Source organism: Anomaloglossus baeobatrachus, chromosome 1 (genome assembly GCF_048569485.1).
Source record: "Anomaloglossus baeobatrachus isolate aAnoBae1 chromosome 1, aAnoBae1.hap1, whole genome shotgun sequence".
NCBI lineage: Eukaryota > Metazoa > Chordata > Amphibia > Anura > Aromobatidae > Anomaloglossus > Anomaloglossus baeobatrachus.
Genome location: NC_134353.1, coordinates 384273205 through 384293485, shown reverse-complemented (window position 1 = coordinate 384293485; position 20281 = coordinate 384273205). Strand labels below are relative to the sequence as shown.

The window sequence follows — 20281 nt, the reverse complement described above, 5'->3', positions numbered from 1 at the left end:
CTTAATGGGACTGCTGGAAATAGGGAGAGCTCCTGCGCTTCGTTAATCTTCAGCACTCCCATAAGATTGAGTGGAGTGGCAGTGCACATGATTAAAGGGGTTCTTCACTACTTGGACAACCTTTTCTCATTCCACATGATTGCCACCATTAAAATAAAAAACCTTATACTCACTTTCCATGCTGGCGCCATTCCAGTGGTGTTGGCACTTGCTCTCCTGGGGCTCACGTAAGGTTGTTGCGTCAGGTGAGGCCTGCACTCAGTCACAGCTGGCTTCATTGTCCACGAAGGCGGGGACAATGAAGCTGGTGCTGATTGGGACAGGGCTCACACGACGCAACAACCTCACATGAGCCCCAGGAGAGTGAGTGCCGCTGCAATGGTACCGGCATGGTAGGTGAGTATGAGTATTTATTTTAATGGGGGCAAATATGTGGAATGATATAGGGTTGTCCAAATAGTGCACAACCTTTTTAACTATTGCTCCATTCACATGGGGATTTTCCCGGTTCTTGGGATCTGTAAGGGTCTCAGCAGTCAGACCTCCAACAATCAGAAAGTTACCCTCTATCCAATGTATGGAAGACAGCTTCCACAATTCAGAATTTCCAGAATTTCCAGTTAACTACAGTTTACGTACAGTGCCAACTGTGAGTCTGAAAAATTATTGTTCTCTTCTTGTTAGCCATTAAAGGTAACAAATCACCAGAATTTTCATATATAACCTAAAGCCAGTGCTATACTGGCACTGTCAGGCTGATTCTCTACATACCTTTAGTGGTCAGCTCGGATGTTTAGGTTTTGAAATCCAAGAAAGTAAAGTTTATAAAATCATCAGCTTCTTGAGTGACAGCAGCTGAAGATCAGATAATATCTGGGGGGGTATTCATAGTTATCCCCTCCCCCTGTTAGAATTATCATAAGTATTATACAATAGATTTAATGTTTGACTTGCAGGACCTGTGTGAGGTCATACTCATGTGACTAGAAAGGACGGGGCCTCAGCCAACAGAAAAATGTTGCTTCCTGGTACCAGCTTTGTTGGCTCAGACCCCGTTCCTTCTGGTCACATGGGTATGACCTCAGCACAGGTCCTGCTAGTGAAAAGTTAAATCGATTGTATAATACTTATGCTAATTCTAACAGGGGGAGGGGATAACAATGAATACCCCCCCAGATATTATCTGATCTTCAGCTGCTGTCACTCAAGAAGCTGGTGATTTTATAAACTTTACTTTTTTGGATTTCAAAACCTGTATATCAGAGCTGACCAATACAGGTATGTGGAGAATCAGCCTGATAGTGCCAGTATAGCACTGGCCTTAGGTTATATACAAAAATCCTGGTGATTGGTTCCCTTTAAAGAAGTTGTCCAGTTACCAAAACTGATTTATTTTTTTTCTCATAAAGCTTGCTAATATGTGCCTCTCCACACATCTATTATGTTATTTCACCAATATTACCTTTTATTGTGCTCTAGCAGCACATCCTCATTTCTGCCTCCAGCTATGATGGGGTTAATCTCTCTCCTGACTTCCTGGGTTCAGTTCTTACAACTCCTATAATTCTTAGGACCTATCTAACACACCTACTCAGCTCTCCACCCAAAGACTCCTCTCTGCCTTTTCCCTGCGGAAGCACTGAGAGAAATCATAATAGAGACAGCAGAAGCTCCCAGCTCTGCACAACCAGGGGAAGAAAGCGTCTATCTTCTGCTTATTCTCATATAGTTCCTGTCTGTGTGTGTGTGTGTGTGTGTGTGTGTACTGAAATTATGATAAGGCTGCTTTCACACATCAGTTTTTTGGCATCAGGCATAATCCGGTGTAAAAACTGATGCAATGGATCAGGTGAAAAACGGATCAGTTGCATCAGTTTTTTCCATCACTTCCTTCAGTTTTTGGATGGATCCGTTGTGCTACTAAGCATCCTCAGTAGAAAAAAACGGAATCAGTTGCTGTAATGCGTTGTATGCCGCTTTACGACGGATCCAGCGCCCATAGTCTTTAATTGTACATAACGCCGGACCCGGCGCTGTCCGTTTTTTTGCCGCTGCCACAAAACGTTGCATGCTGCGTCCTTTTCAACAGCTGGACACATAAATCTCGCCGGATCCATGCACGACGGATGCAACGCAAGGGCATCAGGCACAATCCGGCGCTAAAGGGTGCTTTACACGCTGCGACATCACTAACGATATATCGTCGAGGTCACGTTGTTAGTGACGCACATCTGGTGCAGTTAGTGACATCGCAGCGAGTGACACCAAGGAGCGACGATCAACGATCGCTAAAGCGTTAAAAATCGTTGATCGTTGACACGTCGCTCCGTTTCATAATATCGTTGGTGGTGCATGCCGCTGGTGGTTTGTCTTTCCTGCGGCATCACACATCGCTATATGTGACACCGCAGAAACGACGAACATCATCTTACCTGCGTCCACCGGCAATGAGGAAGGAAGGAGGTGGGCGGCATGTTCCGGCCGCTCATCTCCGCCCCTCCTCTGCTATTGAGCGGCCGCTTAGTGACGCCGCAGTGATGTCGCTATGACGCCGAACTCACCTCCCCCTTGAAGGAGGGATTGTTCGGCGGTCACAGCGACGTCGCTGAAAAGGTATGTGTGTGTGATGCTACCGTAGCGATATGGCAGCGATCACCAAATGTCGCATGAACGATGGGGCGGGTGCTATCGCTCGCGACATCGCTAGCAATCGCTAGCGATGTCGCAGCGTGTAAAGCACCCTTAATACAATTCAATGCAGGAAAAAACGGATCCGGCTTTATCCGTTTTTCACCGGATTGTGCCTGATGGCAAAAAAACTGATGTATGAAAGCAGCCTAAGGGGTACTTTGCACACTACGACATCGCAAGCCGATGCTGCGATGCCGATCGCGATAGTCCCTGCCCCCCGTCGCAGCTGCGATATCATTGTGATAGCTGCCGTAGCGAATATTATCGCTACAGCTGCTTCACATACACTCACCTGCCGTGCGACATCGCTCTGGCCGGCGAACCGCCTCCATATTAAGGGGGCGGGTCGTGCGGCGTCACTGCGACGTCACACGGCAGGCGGCCAATAGGAGCGGAGGGGCGGAGATGAGCGGGATGTAAACATCCCGTCCACCTCCGTCCTTCCGCATAGTCGACGGGAGCTGTGGTGACGCATGTAGGAGATGTTCCTCGCTCCTGCGACTTCACACACAGCGATGTGTGCTGCCGCAGGAGCGAGGAACGACATTGGACCGTCACGTCAGTGTAATTATAGAATTCGCCGATGCTACACCGATGATCGATTACAACGCTTTTGCGCTCGTTAATCGTATCATCTAGGATTTACACACTACGATGTCGAGAGCAACGCAGGAAGTGCGGCACTTTCGACATGACCCCACCGACATCGCACCTGCGACGCCGTAGTGTGCAAAGTACCCCTAAGGGGTACTTTGCACACTACGACATCACAAGCCGATGCTTGCGATGCCGAGCGCGATAGTCCCCGCCCCAGTCGCAGCAGCGATATCTTGTGATAGCTGCCGTAGCGAACATTATCGCTATGGCAGCTTCACATGCACTCACCTGCCCTGCGACGTCGCTCTGGCCGGCAAACCGCCTCCTTATTAAGGGGGCGGGTCGTGCGGCGTCACAGCGATGTCACACGGCAGATGGCCAATAGAAGCGGAGGGGCGGAGATGAGCGGGACGTAAACATCAAGCCCACCTCCGCCCTTCCGCATAGCCGGTGTGAGCTGCGGTGACGCAGGTAAGCTGATGTTCCTCGCTCCTGCAGCTTCTCACACAGCGATGTATGCTGCCGCAGGGGAACGAGGAACAACATCGTACCGTCGCTGCAGCAACATTATAGAAATGTCGGACACTACACCGATGATACGATTACGACGCTTTTGCGCTCGTTAATCATATCATAAAGGATTTACAAACTACGATATCGACAGCGACGCCGGATGTGTCGTAGTATGCAAAGTACCCCTTAGGCTACTTTCACACATCAGTTTTTTTCCATCAGGCATAATCCAGAAAAAAACGGATAAAACGGATCCGGCGCCGGATCCATTTTATCCCCATTGATTTGTATTAGCGCCAGCTTGTGCCTGATGGCCTTGTGTTTCATCCGGCTTGTCTCTTGTAACGTATTTTGTCTCTGACAAAAAACCGCATCGCGCCAGCGTGATTTACAATGGAAGCCTATGGCCTAATGCAGCAAAAAATGGATACGGCCGCCGGATCTGTTTTTTTAAACTGAGCATGCTCCAAGGATCCGGCGCATCCGTTTTTTCATATTCTGCGCCGGATTGTGCCTGATGCCAAAAAACTGATGTGTGAAAGTAGCCTTAGGCTGCTTTCCCACATCCGGTTTTTGCAGTGCAGCTCAATCCGGCTCAAAAACCTATGCAACGGATGCGGCGTATAAAAACGGATCCATTGCATAAGTTTTTCCATGCGGCCCATCCGTTTTTTGATGGATGCGGCTTGATACTGAGCATGTGCAGTGCAAAAAAACGCCGCAGGACGCCGCATCCAGCGTCCATTGGCTTGCATTGTAAATTGCACCGCTTCGTGTCGGATCCGGTGCGGTTTTTTTCGCCGCACAAAAAACGTGCCAGACAATGTTCCATCCGGCCGCCGCATGGGCTAAATATGCCGCATCCGGCAAAAAACGGACGCAACGCAAGGCCATGCGGCACAATACGGCACTAATACAAGTCTATGCGGAAAAAACGCAACTGGTGGCAAAAAAAACTATTGCGTTTTTTCTGCAAAGCGCCGTATTGTGACGCTCAGCAAAAACCGGATGTGTGAAAGCAGCCTTAGCCGGCGCAACATGTGAAAAAAATAAATAATTGGGGGGAAAAAAATGATGGGGTCATGAGACTGCTTTTTCCCCTCTTGCCTAGTCTCTGTGTGTCGTCCGTATCATCCGTGTGGCATGCATTTTGCAGGCTACTTTCCCATCAGCGTTTTTTTGCCTGTGGGCAAAAAAACGCAAACCGCATATGACCGGATCCTGTGGATTAAATGTGCAGCGCATGCAAACGCAATTGTTATTTTACCGGATCCTTCTGCAGAGGGACACAGAATTTATCGTCCGGCACTGGAGTCAGCTGACTCCTGATCTCACAGTCCACACACTCTGCGCTGCTGTGAGGTCAGTTGAGTTCAGATCAGGAGACTCCAGCGCCGGACTGAACTCAGCTGACCTCACAGCCCACACACGCTGCGATGGATGCAGAGAGACAGGGGGACACAGAACAAGTAGTCGTCTGACACTGGAGTTATCTGATTACTTGTTCTGCTGGCTGTTTGGTCAGGAGTAGGGATGAGTGAGCAGCAAAATGGTCTGGCGCTCGATGGGCGAAGCCCATGTCGATTTTTATTTTTTTTTAACTTCATTAAAAAAATTAAAAATAAACAAAAAACCCAAACACATAACCCTAACCCTAAGGTTACGGGTAAAAAAAATAATGCGTGGGCTCCAGCTGCATTTTCTATTGCTAAGAGTAACCCAAGCAGCTACTGGCTGCTAATCCCCACTGATTTTACTGGCAATGGAAAATCCAGGGAAGACCTTTTTTTTTTAAAGTTTTGCCTAAAAACTAAAAAAAAAAATGACGTGGGCTTCGCCATATTTTTTGTATGCTAGCCAGGTACAGCAGGCAGGTACGGGCTACCCCCAACCCCCAGCTGCCTATTTGTACCCAGAGGGGAACAAAAAATATAGGGAAGCCCCTTTTTTTTTTTTTAATTATTTCATGAATTTCATGAAATAATTAAAAAAAAAAAAATGACGTGGGCTTCGCCCATATTTTGTGTCCAGCCAGGTACAACTAGGCAGCTGGAGATTGGAATCCGCAGCGAGGGTGGCCCAAGCTTTCTGTCCCCCTGCTGTGAATTGCAGTCCACAGCTGCTTCAAAAAATGACGCTTTCATCGAAGCGCCATATTTTGGCGCTGTATCCAACTCTTCCAGTGGCCCTGGTGCCAGGTGGCACACTGGGCAATAGGGGGTTAATACCAGCTTTGTTTTACCAGCTGGTATAAAGCCCGAGATTCTTAATGTCAAGCCAAGTTTGACTCGGCCATTAAGAATCTCCAATAAAGGGTTAAAAAAAGACACCACACAGAGAAAAAATACTTTATTACAAATAAAATACACAGACACATTAGGGACTCCATATTTATTACTCCCTCTCACCCCTCCACGATAGAGAGATTTCTGTACTGACCATAGAGAGAGGGAAGAGAGAGAGAGGGAAGAGAGAGAGCGAGAGGGGGAAGAGAGAGAGAGAGAGGGAAGGGAGAGAGGGAAGAGAGAGAGAGGGAAGGGAGAGAGGGAAGAGAGAGAGAGGGAAGAGAGAGAGGGAAGAGAGAGAGGGAAGAGAGAGAGAGGGAAGAGAGAGAGGGAAGAGAGAGGGGGAAGAGAGAGAGGGAATAGAAAGAAAGGGAAGAGAGAGAGAGGGAAGAGAGAGGGAAGAGAGAGAGAGGCAAGAGAGAGAGGGAAGAGAGAGAGAGGCAAGAGAGAGAGAGAGGCAAGAGAGAGAGGGAAGAAAGGTTATCTGTTACATTCTGTGCTGCATGTCACCACCTTGCTCCACTCTGTGACTTGTTGTGCAGGTGACAGAGTGGAGAAAGTTGGTCCCATGCAGCACAAGTCACAGTGTGCAGTAACTTGGTCCCATGCAGCACGACAGGTGACAGAGCAGAGCAAGTTGGTGACATGCTCTGCTCTGATACATGCGGTGCTGCATGTCACCAGCTTTTCAGTCTCTTGCTGCGATCCGTAGTGCTGGTGGGAGCACATGATCACACTGCCGACACCGCCCGCTCTCCTGACATCGGAGCAGAGCGGGCGGGTGGATAGTGAGATCACATACTTACGTGACAAGGGGGGTTTCAGCTGAAGAAACCCCCCTGTACTCCACACTGGCGCCCCGTGCCTCACCAATCTAAACATATTAATAGCCTGTTTACACTGGCGGACAACACTAAATGATGCACACGGAACAATCTGTAATAGATTGTTCAGTGTGCATAGGCTTCCAGTACCTAGCATTGAGAGTCCTGTTTACATAGGATAATGCACTGCCAAGAACGATGATCTTTTCTGAAAATCAAAAGATCACTCCACCCCATGAACAAGCATTTTGCGCCTTAATTAGGTGATCAGCAGCTTGTTTACACTGCAGATTATCATGAAATGAGCGCTCCTATGAAAACTTGTTCACAATAAACCTGCAGGGTTAATGCACCTTTACAAAGGCTCCATTATTGAATCCCCTTCTTCACTGGTGTTTTAGTAATCTGTTCTTTGTAATAGCCCTGCCATTGCTACAATAGAAATGAACTCTGCCTACACACTCAATGATGAGCTTCCGATAGACTTGTGTTACTATACAACAACCAATCTCACAGGATATTGCTACTATGAGAAAGGAAAAAGCAATGGCCTGAAACAAACATAATACGGGAGGTCTCCGGTTATCACAAGAAAGAAAAGTTTTTAGTTCTATGTTAGCTGGTTGAAAGAAGATTATCCATACACTGTGGTCTCACTGGCATTTTACGTCCATATGGATGTGCTACTTTCCATTAGGTTGTGAAAAGTGATTCATTAGTGTATACTCCAAAAATCAATTTTAAAACACTTTGAAAAGTTGCAAAATTTTTGTGCAATGGAAGGTTGCGATTTCTTTTTTGCGACTTTTAGTGTTTTCACACCGGTTTTGGCCAGGTTAGGCAAAATTGATGAAGCTGGGGTTGGACGTGGTGTGTTGACACTCACTCATTTAATTCATGAGATGCTGTGGTGTACCTTATGCCTCAAATCTTACTCCAATCAATGACTGAAGTAAAATTTATAATGAGGTACACTCTAAATGATTTAGGCTCCCGTGACTCCACGACACTCCCTCATCAAGATCGGAGTGAAATACACCGGCGGTTTTGACGGATTGAGGACATTATGTCTTCACCTCGGGATCACGAAGCTGTGGCTTCCACTGCCTAACATCATTAAACTCTCCCTACTATTAAAGTCATAGCAAAGAGAATTGTGTGCTGTCAGTATTTGTAGTAGCTTAATTAACTGTTAATGTAGCACCCAGGGATATGGGGTACTGTAACGTCCTGGAGGTGGATTCACTGGACCGTGCACCGGACTCCCCCACTGAGGCAACCCGGAGCTAACCCCTATACAGGGACTGTCCGATCACCCCACCAGAGGGCCTAGATGAACGGTAGCTGGAACACTAGGGGTACGGAATCAGAGTCCTTCAGGGATCTTGTACGGGAATGTCTCTGAATCCAACGAACACTGGAGGCCGGACGGATGACTGGAACCGGATTCAGGTGCCGGGTAAGAACCACAGACGGGGTCCGGGTCCAGCAAGACGTGAAGGCTGATGTTACCAGGTGAAGTCGGGGATCGGTGATGGGTTCAGGCTGACGGTAGATGGTGGGATCCTCAGCAGACAGTCACCAGGAGACTTCCTGGGAAATCAGCAGTCAGGACCAGGTTACGGTGGCAGGACGGGTTCTGCGGAAGAGACAGAGTTAAACAGAGGCAAGGCACAAAGGGACCTGAACACCTAGCTATGGGAACACGTTGATCAGGCACCGCCCACATGGAAAGGAAGTCCTAATATACCCTGTACCTGTAATTGACCATACCCTGTTTCCAGGACGCTGGCCCTCTAAGAAGAGGTGAGTGAGCACGCGCGCACCCTAATGCGCATGCGCGAGGCTCGTGTGCCGGAGACCAGAGCAGGAAGCGGTGCAGTAGATGCAGGGGGACCAGACAGAGTGTCCTGGGTCGCAGGGGGATGCCGGGACCGGCGGGCAGGAGGCACGAAGGACGCAGAGGAGGGAGAGTGAGGAGGGCAGCCGCGGGCAGAAGGACCGGGAACTGGAGCAGTGAGTAACAGACGGTGTCGGGACCCAGGGAGCGTGACAGGTACTCGGTTCCGGGCAGTGTCTCTATTGGGAATGTCACGATGGTGGTCGTTACTCGGTTCCGTGCCCTGGGTCCTTTTTGTAATGGGAATATTTACAGGGGATTTGTGAATAAGTTATTCGTGACGCCACTTGCGGTGTTGTGGCTAAGTATAGGGAGCCGCCGCTGCAGTGTCTCTACTGGGGCTGATGGTATGGCAGCTAGTATGGTAGTCCCTCCGCAAGTAGGGTATTTACCCAGCGGGTGTATGGTGTGATGGACGTCGGAAGAAGGAGTCCAGACGGGTATTCAGTGCAACTGGTTTACTCACGTTTCGGGTGTTATCTGGTTGCCCAAGGCCGGCTGGTTTCGCCTCCAGGTCCCCTTCGTCCCAGTGCCAGTCTGGTTCTCTGGTACCTTCTCCCCTGCACCTGTTTCTGGTAAATAGGACCCCGTGGTATGGAACACTGGGGGTCCCCGGTTTGTCCACCTCTGTCCGCCTGACGGTAGCGTGAACCCTGTGGGGTTGGAGTCTCTGGTCCTGTTCCTGGCTCTCTCTTTGCTACTGAGTCTTCGCATTCTTTAGGGTCAGCAAGGTCCTTGATGGTCCCCTTTGCTGTGCAGGTGTTAACAGGCCAGCTTGAAGCTCTTTCCTGCCCTAGGGTCCTGTACCCCGTCGGTGCGTAGTTCTGGGAGTACTCCACCATACTCCACCGGCAACCACCTCTCTTGGGTACCAGGTCACCGTTATCCTGAGTCAGGATGCTCCTCAGTCACACCCTCTACCTTCACCAGACTTAAGCGGGCTTTACATGCTACGACATCGCTAGCAATTGCTAGCGATATCGAGCATGTAAGCACCCGCCCCCGTCGTGTGTGCGATATCGTGGGTTTGCTGCCGTAGCAAACATTATCGCTACGGCAGCATAACACGCACTTACCTGGTCGGCGTCGTTGCTGTGACTGCCGAACAATCCCTCCTTCAAGAGGGAGAGACGTTCTGCATCACAGCGACGTCACCGCGACGTCACTAAGCGGCCGGCCAATCTAAGCGTAGGGGCGGAGATGAGCAGGACTTAACATCCCGCCCACCTCCTTCCTTCCGCATTGCGGCCGGTGGCAGGAGACATTCCTCGCTCCTGCGGTGTCACACACAGCGATGTGTGCTGCCGCAGGAGCGACGAACAACATTGATAATCAACCATTACCGATTTTTTGTTTTGGGACGACCTCTCCATGGTGAACCATTTTTGAGGTCGTTTAAGGTCGCTGGTAAGTGTCACACGCTGCGATATCGTTAATGACGCCGGATGTGCGTCACTAACAACGTGACCCCGACGATAAAACATTAACGATATCGTAGCGTGTAAAGCCCCCTTTAGGCTGACTTCAACTGACTACTCGCCACAGTCTGCCTCACCTGGTCAACTAGTGGACTGGAGTAGCTCCACCTCTAGGCTCTAGGCGGCCATCCATGGTCCAACCCTAGCTAAGCACCATTGTATGGGGGATTGTTGGGGAAAACTGGGATTACCTGGGTTTTTGGTGGTACCGGCACTGGGGTTCTGGGTACCTAAAGGGGTAGGCGCTGCATCCTGGCAGGGATGCAGAACCTTGTATCACCCTGATAGTCACAGGGGCGCTATATTAACATGCTGTAGACAATAGCGATTGCTGAAAGCGAGATGTGTGATAGGGAGTTTGCTTCCTCGGTCTCTCCATCAGGTCTTTACAGTGGGTGCTATGACAGGCTCAGCAATAAACTTTATATTGTCCTAGACAATCCCTTTAAATCCACAATCTTCAAAAAATATCATGAACAATGGAAAAAAGACCTTCTTTTTGCAGAAATGATTCGGAATTTACAGATGGTTGTCATCCCCTGACCAATGAAATGACTATGTAACATAACTCCTTTGTAACCTTGCATGCATTCTATGTTCAATACATTTTAGTGGAGTTAAACACATAAAAATTGTTCTTATTAGTTATTTGCAAAATAGAATTGATCAAAATAAATTGATTTAAAATGAAAGTAAAGAAGCCATATAAAAGGCAGAATATCAAAATAATTATAATGCCTTACTTTAAAACCAGTTGAGCTATGCATCATGATATAAATAACTTACTAGAAGAAAACAACATTGGTAAGTCAATTATATTGTTAACTGTTTGTCAATTTATTAGATTTTATCTATGGATAGCTACTATATTCTCCCAGAAGTAAACCTTTTTTTAGACCAGTCTATTATTTTTAATGTCTTGCAGGTTACTAATATTTCTTTCCTTCTTGTTGGGCCCCTTATGATGTATCTCTTACATCCGTATGCCTGCAGACGAAGCTTGTCTGTCCATCTAGTCTGGATCATGTTCATCTTGATTGGTTTGTACAAATATACATTCTTACAGTTTACATCACAATATTCTTATTTCTAATTAACTAATAATTTAATGTTTATTCATTATTTGCATTTAAGTTTTTTTACTCAAGAGAACCTTTCATTAAATATTTAATATTGAGCTGCATACATAGTATAATAGTTTTTTCGCCTCTTCTTTGCAGAGAGATTAGCAATTAGTATTTGACACCTAATGAGTTAACTTTTTTTAAGTCCAAATAGGTGTTATCAGATAGCTTTCACTGGGTGCAGACCAATCATAAGCTGGCAGTAACACTGAAAGGAAAGAATACTGTTAAGGCCCCTTTACACACTGCAACATCGCTAGCGATATCGCTGTAACGTCACCGGTTTTGTGACGTAATAGCGACCTGCCCAGCGACATTGCAGTGTGTGACACGCATCAGCGACCTTTCCCCCGCTGTGAGGTCGCTGATCACTACAAGTCGTTCAGGACCATTCTTTGGTTCTTTGTTTCCCGCTGCGCAGCATGTATCGGTGTGGTGTGTTTGACACCGTTACAACGACATCATTAGCGACCCAGCCCATAGGCGTGTTAGCATTCCCTTTCCAGCAAGGTCGTTCTGCAGGTCCGTATCGCTGCTGCGTCGTTGTCCAGATCTGCCTGTTTGACAGCTCACCAGCGACTGTTAGAGACTTTCCAGCTATCCTGGCCAGGTCGAGATTGCTGGTGGGATCGCTAGAAAGTCTCAGTGTGTAATGGGGCCTTTAGGCTCAGCTGTTGAGGTTGATCATCCAAACCCAAGGTCTAAGTGGGCACATGGGTCAGAGGCGTTGGTGCAGCAGGCATATGATGCACGTGGGAAACAGGTAGCAGAGGTACTGGAAGCTGCAGGCAGACAGGCGACATCCGGTAGAAGGCTGACAGGTAGCAGAGGTACTGGAATCGGCATGTAGACAGGCTATGCTCTGGAGACCGCAGAGAGGTAACAGTGGTCTGGGAAGACCAAAAAAGGTAGCATATGTACTGGAAGCTGCAGGTGGACAGGAGACCACCTGGAGACCTCAGACAGGTAGTAGAAGTCCTGAAGGCTGCATGTGGATGGAGGCTGGTAGCTGAGGAACTGGAAACTGCTGGCAGACAGGACTCAGGAACACTAAAGTCTAAATACCAAAACACAGATGTGTGTCTTGGTGAGCATTAATGATCACATGGGATGAGGCCTGGCTATCTCCAAAGCCCGACGTGGAGCAAACAAAGTTTAGTGGAGCAGGGTGAGGGAAGCAAGGCCTGAATCCACAACAGGTGCATAACAAACATGCCCTCACAAGAGCTATAGAGCAGTTTTTTCAGTGTTAGATGTAATGAAACATCTATGATCTCCAGGTCTAGCCTCCTGCATCAGTCAGTGTGGGGGAGGGGCGGTGCAGCTGGCAGTTGAGTTTAGCTATTTTACATTACAAACCCTAGAAAGTTAACCCTATAGATTCCAAAAATATCTCCGCAATGGAGAAGTGAACAAAAAAAACAAAGCCATTTTTTTTATTCCACACTGCAACCACTATTCCATTTGATGTGCTGCACATGCATGAAAAAAATGGTGAAAAGTCCTCTTTAAAGTATTTTTCTAATGTTCCCATGACTGTACTATTGTAGATGCTTCCTTCTCGCTATGCACTAATCCCTTCATCCCACAGATTCCCCTTTTAATGATGACATGACACCCGCTTGGATAATTTGGCCAAATCGGCCTTTATTATACAAACATGACATTAAATAAATATCTTTCTCTAAAGCGAGGAGGGTTCTTGGAGCTCCAAAACCTGGCGGACGTTCCCATAAAATTGATAAACCATCCGGAGTTGTCCCCAGCCGCAAACGACCACAAGCTCGGGGACACCATGACCGGAAAACCATTTCCCTAACACCGACTCCCAGGGGACCCCACCCTGGAGAGCCCCAAAGTCTGCCAGGTAATTACCATTCCAAATAAAAGAAGGGGGGTTACCATCCACCTGATGTACAACCCCCCACCACCATTTTACCACCAACTCCAAGAACCCCACCTCACTACCGCAACATGACAGAAAATAAATAAAATACCTGGCCGAAATGACGCCGACACATTACTAAAATATACAAAACTTTCTCCTGATGAAAACCCACACACCCAGCATAACACAGGGCGGGAGGGCGGGACCTTTTCTGCTGGCTTCACATGCTGTTCTGATAGTACCCACCCCTTCTACTGATTCTATATTCCCAACTGACCACCCCTAGCACTTAAACCCAGCCCCCTAAACTTCTGACCCCCCACAGCCCGCGCTTTCTTTCCCTGCAACCAGAGTTAACCCCTCGTTGCCCTTCAAAGTCAGTCATGAGTCACTTTGCCCATGGCTCCGCTGTGGGCTCCGTTCAGCCTTGACTGTACTATTGTAGATGCTTCCTTCTCGCTATGCACTAATCCCTTCATCCCACAGATTCCCCTTTTAATGATGACATGACACCCGCTTGGATAATTTGGCCAAATCGGCCTTTATTATACAAACATGACATTAAATAAATATCTTTCTCTAAAGCGAGGAGGGTTCTTGGAGCTCCAAAACCTGGCGGACGTTCCCATAAAATTGATAAACCATCCGGAGTTGTCCCCAGCCGCAAACGACCACAAGCTCGGGGACACCATGACCGGAAAACCATTTCCCTAACACCGACTCCCAGGGGACCCCACCCTGGAGAGCCCCAAAGTCTGCCAGGTAATTACCATTCCAAATAAAAGAAGGGGGGTTACCATCCACCTGATGTACAACCCCCCACCACCATTTTACCACCAACTCCAAGAACCCCACCTCACTACCGCCACCACGAGCATTACCTGAGACCTCATAATGCGAGTCACCCCACCAACAAAGCACTCGCTCCACCTTCCTGAACACCTGCTAACCACAGGTGCATCCACCGCGCCAACCTGTCCGTTCCAAGCCAAGAAACTCCCCACTTCCCTATCCACCTTAATTTCAGTCCTGTCGATCCCCTCTATCGACCGAACCACCAGTAAGGTTTTGTAGGCACAATATCCGACCGCATCATCTTCACCTCTCGGGGAGGCGGAGCATAGCTGCAGTAAACCTTGGCAAATAACTCCAAGTTAATCCCCCATAGGGGGATATCCCCACATCATTTTCACCCGTGTGCAACACCAGCACATCAGGGGCAGGATCCAACCTTAAAATGGTGAAAATCCAGTGTTACCGTAGACCACTCATACCTGGAACCAGATCCCAAGCACTAGAACGTGATCTCTCAACCAACCCAGCTGGCACTCATCCCTCCCCTCATCTGCCATCAGCCCCCCCCGAATTCAGGGCAGTGAACCAATTATCCAACCAGTGGTGCACCGCCTAGTAGAACGTAGAAAAAACGGGGGGGGGGAACATTTTTCCTTTTTTTTTTTTTTTTTTTTTTTTTTAAATTATACTTTTGCAGGAAGTCCCCCACTTTTCCACCTTGGTTGAGGCCCAAGGCCACCAATGGGTCTGAACAATCACCCCCCCAACAAAAATAAATACCCCCTGCAACACTCTACCGACCGCCTTATCAACCTCTTTACTGCTCACAACCTGACCCCCCCATTTTTTAATATTTATTTAAGATGTATTCAGTTTGACCATTCCAACCAAACATTCCATGGGGTAGGTTAACCCCACAACAACCTGACTCAACATGCCACCTCCACTTGACGATGGAGCCACCAATTCCCCTAATTCCCCAAAGAGCAACTAAGAACAACTAGCCGAAAACCACTTCACCTCAAATGGGGGAATTACTCCCTGGTCTTGGCAGTGCCCACTGTTCCAAGCAATTAACCAGTCCAGTTACATAGTTACATAGTTACTTAGGTTGAAAAAAGACCTAGGTCCATCTAGTTCAACCTTCCTCCACCAGTTAAAGGACTCATCCCGCAAATCCCTCAAAAATTGCACTAAACAGTTTAATGACATCAACCAGACATTGAAACTTACAACCAGTATTGGTCCTGAGCCATAAATTATTAACCTCAGACCTTCCTTCAGCCGACACCCTACGTAACCAACACAGCAGTGCCCCTACCAAATCCTCCTCAGACTCCCCCGTGCCGAATTCCTGACTCCGATCCCCCGTTGCCTCACCAATCCGCCTCATATGCTAACCTAGTACCCCCAGCAAAGGATACTGTAATGCATAATAAGCCTAGTGCCCAAATACCACCTCACAAAGCTCCTCCGGCCACTTGCAGCTGGTGGACTCTGCCTCTAGTGCCAGGCACCAAAAGCTATCCCACTATCATTGAAAAAGAGCATTAACGCTAATTTCCAAACACCTGGTGCCTGCGCTGCCACTATCTTTGTACTTCTTTGTACTAAAGCAAAAAAGGCGCCGTAACCCAAAATGCCTCCATAGCCCTATTAACGGAGGAGAAACACCAAAAATTAGTTGCCAAAACAGCTGTTGACGCAACGAAAACTGATGTTTTTATTGCTGAAGTAGACCCCCCAATTGGAACTAGCCACTACCAAGAAAAACTCGAACAAAATCCGATTTTTGGTAAAATACTGCCTCCACCCAAGATTGTGGCTCTATGTCCATCCCCCATTTGCCCTGCTGAAAGCTCTGTCAACTAACCCAACCTGCCGCCACAGTAAAAGTTCACAATCAAAATAGACCACAAGCTTCAAAACCCTAACGACCATCCATTATAACTACCCAGGAAAATATATCCTGGCCCCCACTGCCAGGTCGTTGAAGAATTCCTCCGGCAACCGTATACAAAGCGTGGGGGCCTTGCCCCCGCCATAGCCACCTTCTCACTACCCGAAAAAATTCCGGCTATGGGCACATGCAAAAGCAAATTAAAGCATGCCCAGCAACATCCAAAGGTCTGCCACTGCATTTGATTTTTCTTATTTATTTATTTTTTTTTTTTTTAAATATATAACCCGCTTTGCGCACTTCAGTGAGGAAAGACACACTTCCTTGTCCCGTAACCTGTACTCAATCCCCCCCTGCTCTCCATCCTCCTAGAATCAATGGAGATTCCCAAGATGTTCAGACAATTGCCAGGGCCCTTCTTCCTCTCCTGGCAAACTGCTGAACTATCCATGCCCTAGCCCTTAGCAAAGATGGCAAAAAATGGGGAGCTGACCGCCCCATGTACAGAAAGTTGTTGTCTTATTTTTTTTTTTTTTTTTTTTTTGAGGTAAGACATCATCAGCAACCCAGCCATACTGCAACTCCCCATTCTAGAAATGAACCAAACCCTTCCAATAGGCACAAGAAAATAGGGCAAACCATAAGTAAACACCAGATCACAAAATATGAACCATCCCCAAAACAACCTAACAAAATGCATGCTGTCAGGACGCCCTGGCAACGAATGGCATGTCAGAAACGATAACTCACAAGTGACCCGGAATTTATTCGGCTCCTTCTTCTGCACTACCCCTAACACAGAAAAAACCACCAGAACCAGAAATGGCAGAGATAAAACTGAACCGCCCAATACCTGCACGATACCTCGCACCAAAATTATTATTATATTTTATATACATTTATTATTATTATTATGATTCTAGAACCCACCGCAGCCTGAACCCTGGTATCTCAACGAGCCGTAAGGCCCCATCACAACACAAGGACAAATCCCCGGCAGATCCGCGGCCACAGCGAAACCCCGGACACACCGCTCCATCTGTACACAGCCACAAATCTGGCACTGATTGTCCGCAACTTCACCGTGACCACCGATCCGCCGCAGATCCATCCCCGCGCGCGACAAGACCCCCAAGGATTCATGCAGTGTCACCCATCCTTCCACTGCCTGAACTGCCCATCATTCCAACACCGGGTGTGATCGCCACAAAACCAATGAACCTTCCTTGTAGCAGAACACCCCTGAACAATTCTCAGGCCCCCCCCCCTTTTTTTTTTTGTGTGTGTGTGCCTGGATGCTTGCAGAATGGCAAACACCTGAAGCCAGTTAACAAAATCGAAAGTTTAACCACTCACCCTTCTCTATCTGCCCTGACACCGCGACCCCCACCACAAGATGTGGCCTAACTTGATGACCAACCGGCGACCTGCCTCAATGCCCGACCCCCAAAACGGAAACGGGGGACCCCATTGACCCGACCTTTGCCTCCTCCACGCGTTCCGGCAACTCCTTGCCAAACCCTAACATGCTGCAGACCCTACTAACTGACCCCACAGGGGCCCCCCAACATGCTAAAACTAAGACCGCCGCCATTCCCCCTGGGCCTAATAAAACACCTACCCAGGAAAATCGCACTAGATGAACACACAGAACATATAATTAAACTCACCAGGCTGCGTGGGGGCATGGGACCCACCAGCCGGAACACCCGATTCCAGCCGATGACTCTCCTCAGGATGTTGAGGCACTCAAGCCGCTTAAGCAGCTTGCTTAGGGAGACCCCAGCAAGCCACCGCGCTCAAACCTAGCGGAACCACCAGGGAGCAGACTACCTGTTGAACGATCTCCCAGGACGTGGATCATCCCCTCCTAGATGACGACCTCTTCCTCGACACGGACCTCATCCGCGAAGACAAGCCCCTCCGTGCTGCGGACCTCCAACATAAAGGTGACCTCCACTGTGATGACGACAGCCTCCTCCTCAATGCTGACCTCCTTCCAGATGCCGATCCCTGCGCCGACCTCCTTACCAATAACCATTACCGAGCTGAAAATGACCTCCACATTGACCTCCAGCCAGATGATGACCTCCGCACTGACCCCCACACTGAAAACGACCTCCACGCTGACCTCCAGCCAGATGATGACCTCCGCGCTGACCCCCTCACTGAAAACAACCTCCATGCTGACCGCCAGCCATATGATGACCTCCGTGCTGACCACCTCACTGAAAACAACCTCCCTGCTGCCCGCCAGCCAGATGATGACCTCCGCGCTGACCACCTCACTGAAAACAACCTCCATGCTGACCGCCAGCCAGATGATGACCTCCGCGCTGACCTCTGTCCCCGATGTCGACCTCTGCGCTGACCTCTGTCCCCGATGACGACCTCCGCGCTGACCTCTGTCCCCGATGACGACCTCCGCGCTGACCTCTGTCCCCGATGACGACCTCCGCGCTGACCTCTGTCCCCGATGACGACCTCCACGCCGACCTCTGTCCCCGATGACTACCTCCGCGCCGACCTCTGTCCCCGATGACTACCTCCACGCCGACCTCTGTCCCCGATGACGACCTCCGCGCTGACCCCTGTCTCCGATGACGACCTCCGCGCTGACCCCTGTCTCCGATGACGACCTCCGCGCTGACCCCTGTCCCCGATGACGACCTCCGCGCTGACCTCTGTCCCCGATGACGACCTCTGCGCTGACCTCTGTCCCCGATGACGACCTCTGCGCTGCCCTCTGCCCCGATGACCTCTGTCTCTGAGTGTTTCTCCGGATGTCCAGTTGCTGCCACCACAAGCAGTCCCCCCACAGGTATATCACTGGGAAGGACCGCCGCCATCTTGTTGAAGCCCTGATCACTAGAGGCTTGAGGCAGAGCCTCGGTCACATGATACACCGAGGCCCCGCCCACCTCCGCAGGTCCCGGCTGCCTTGTAAGATTCCTCCCCTGTTCCATCTAGAAGCACAGGATGGAGAGATGGACAGGGAGGGTCCCCGGGGAGGGGGCTCTTGCGGCACCACTGAGACCTCAGGAGCTGCTCCTGGTGGCAGACTGTCAGGCACACTCGCCCTGCGTGCCCACTGGGGAAGTGGATCTTCTGCAGCATCCCCCACAGCCGAACCTCCCAATATCTCCAGCACCTGTGCTCTGATGCAGCTCCATCCACGCTGCTGGCAGCCCCCTGCAGCTGCTCCAGAAGTTTTAAATCACCATGATTACAGTCACAGCAGGAGACGAGGTGAAGGGGGCTCAGCACCTTTTCTGCTGGCTTCACATGCTGTTCTGATAGTACCCACCCCTTCTACTGATTCTATATTCCCAACTGACCACCCCTAGCACTTAAACCCAGCCCCCTAAACTTCTGACCCCCCACAGCCCGCGCTTTCTTTCCCTGCAACCAGAGTTAACCCCTCGTTGCCCTTCAAAGTCAGTCATGAGTCACTTTGCCCATGGCTCCGCTGTGGGCTCCGTTCAGCCTTCTCAGGAGCACACTGCTACTTTGTCTAACAGCTTCCTGTTTGCCAGGGACAGTGTGCTTCTGAAGATTGTGTTTGGACCTAATGGTCGTGCCGATGGTTCGAACTAAGTACTCTGCCAGACTACCGGCTGAAGCATTTTTGCCACTGCTGCATGGGAAAAGTGCACAGGGATTGAAAAGGCTTGATCCAGCAATCTGTCCAGCTTCAGAGTGGCACAAGCTGGCTGTAAGCATAGAACCTGTTCATGCTGCACGATCCTCACCTAGATAATCGACCACTGTGAGACTGCTTGTTGGCCGGTAACCTAGGCAGCACGCGGTAAGCTATAAAATTAAAAATACCTCCGTTCTAGAGAACGGAAAGGATTTTTAATAAGAGGTTATGTACAAAGTTGTTTGTTTTTACAAGCACTTTTCAATTATACCCATTTAAGAACCCTATTAATGTTGTAACACTGGATAATTTTTTTAATAACAGGTCTATTCTCCATGTATTACCATATGACATTGAGCTTCTTTGGGCAGTTACTGGACGAGATCTCTATTTTGTGGGTTATTTGTCTTGGCTATTCTATCTGGCTTCCCCAGCGTTACTTTCCAAGATTCATCAAAGGCAGGTAGTATTATTATGTTATAAAGCTACTATACTTTATTAATTTATAATTAGAGTTGAGCTAGTACCTAACTATTCATACTCGCTATACACATAACGAGTACTGTCTAATACTCGTATATTCATTCCGAATAGTGTGTGCAATGCAAGTCAATGGGGAAAAACTCGCAAAGTAACGAGTAAC

At 48.8% G+C, this 20281-nt stretch overlaps 1 protein-coding gene across 1 annotated transcript in view; it reads left to right on the top strand.

Moving 5' to 3' along the window:
- ACER1 (alkaline ceramidase 1) overlaps positions 1 to 20281 on the top strand; it is a 46955-nt gene that overhangs the window by 13584 nt on the left and 13090 nt on the right. The window contains exons 3-4 of the mRNA XM_075352534.1: positions 11214 to 11328; positions 19963 to 20101. Coding sequence (XP_075208649.1) covers positions 11214 to 11328; positions 19963 to 20101 — 254 coding nt within the window. The remainder of the gene's footprint in view (positions 1 to 11213; positions 11329 to 19962; positions 20102 to 20281) is intronic.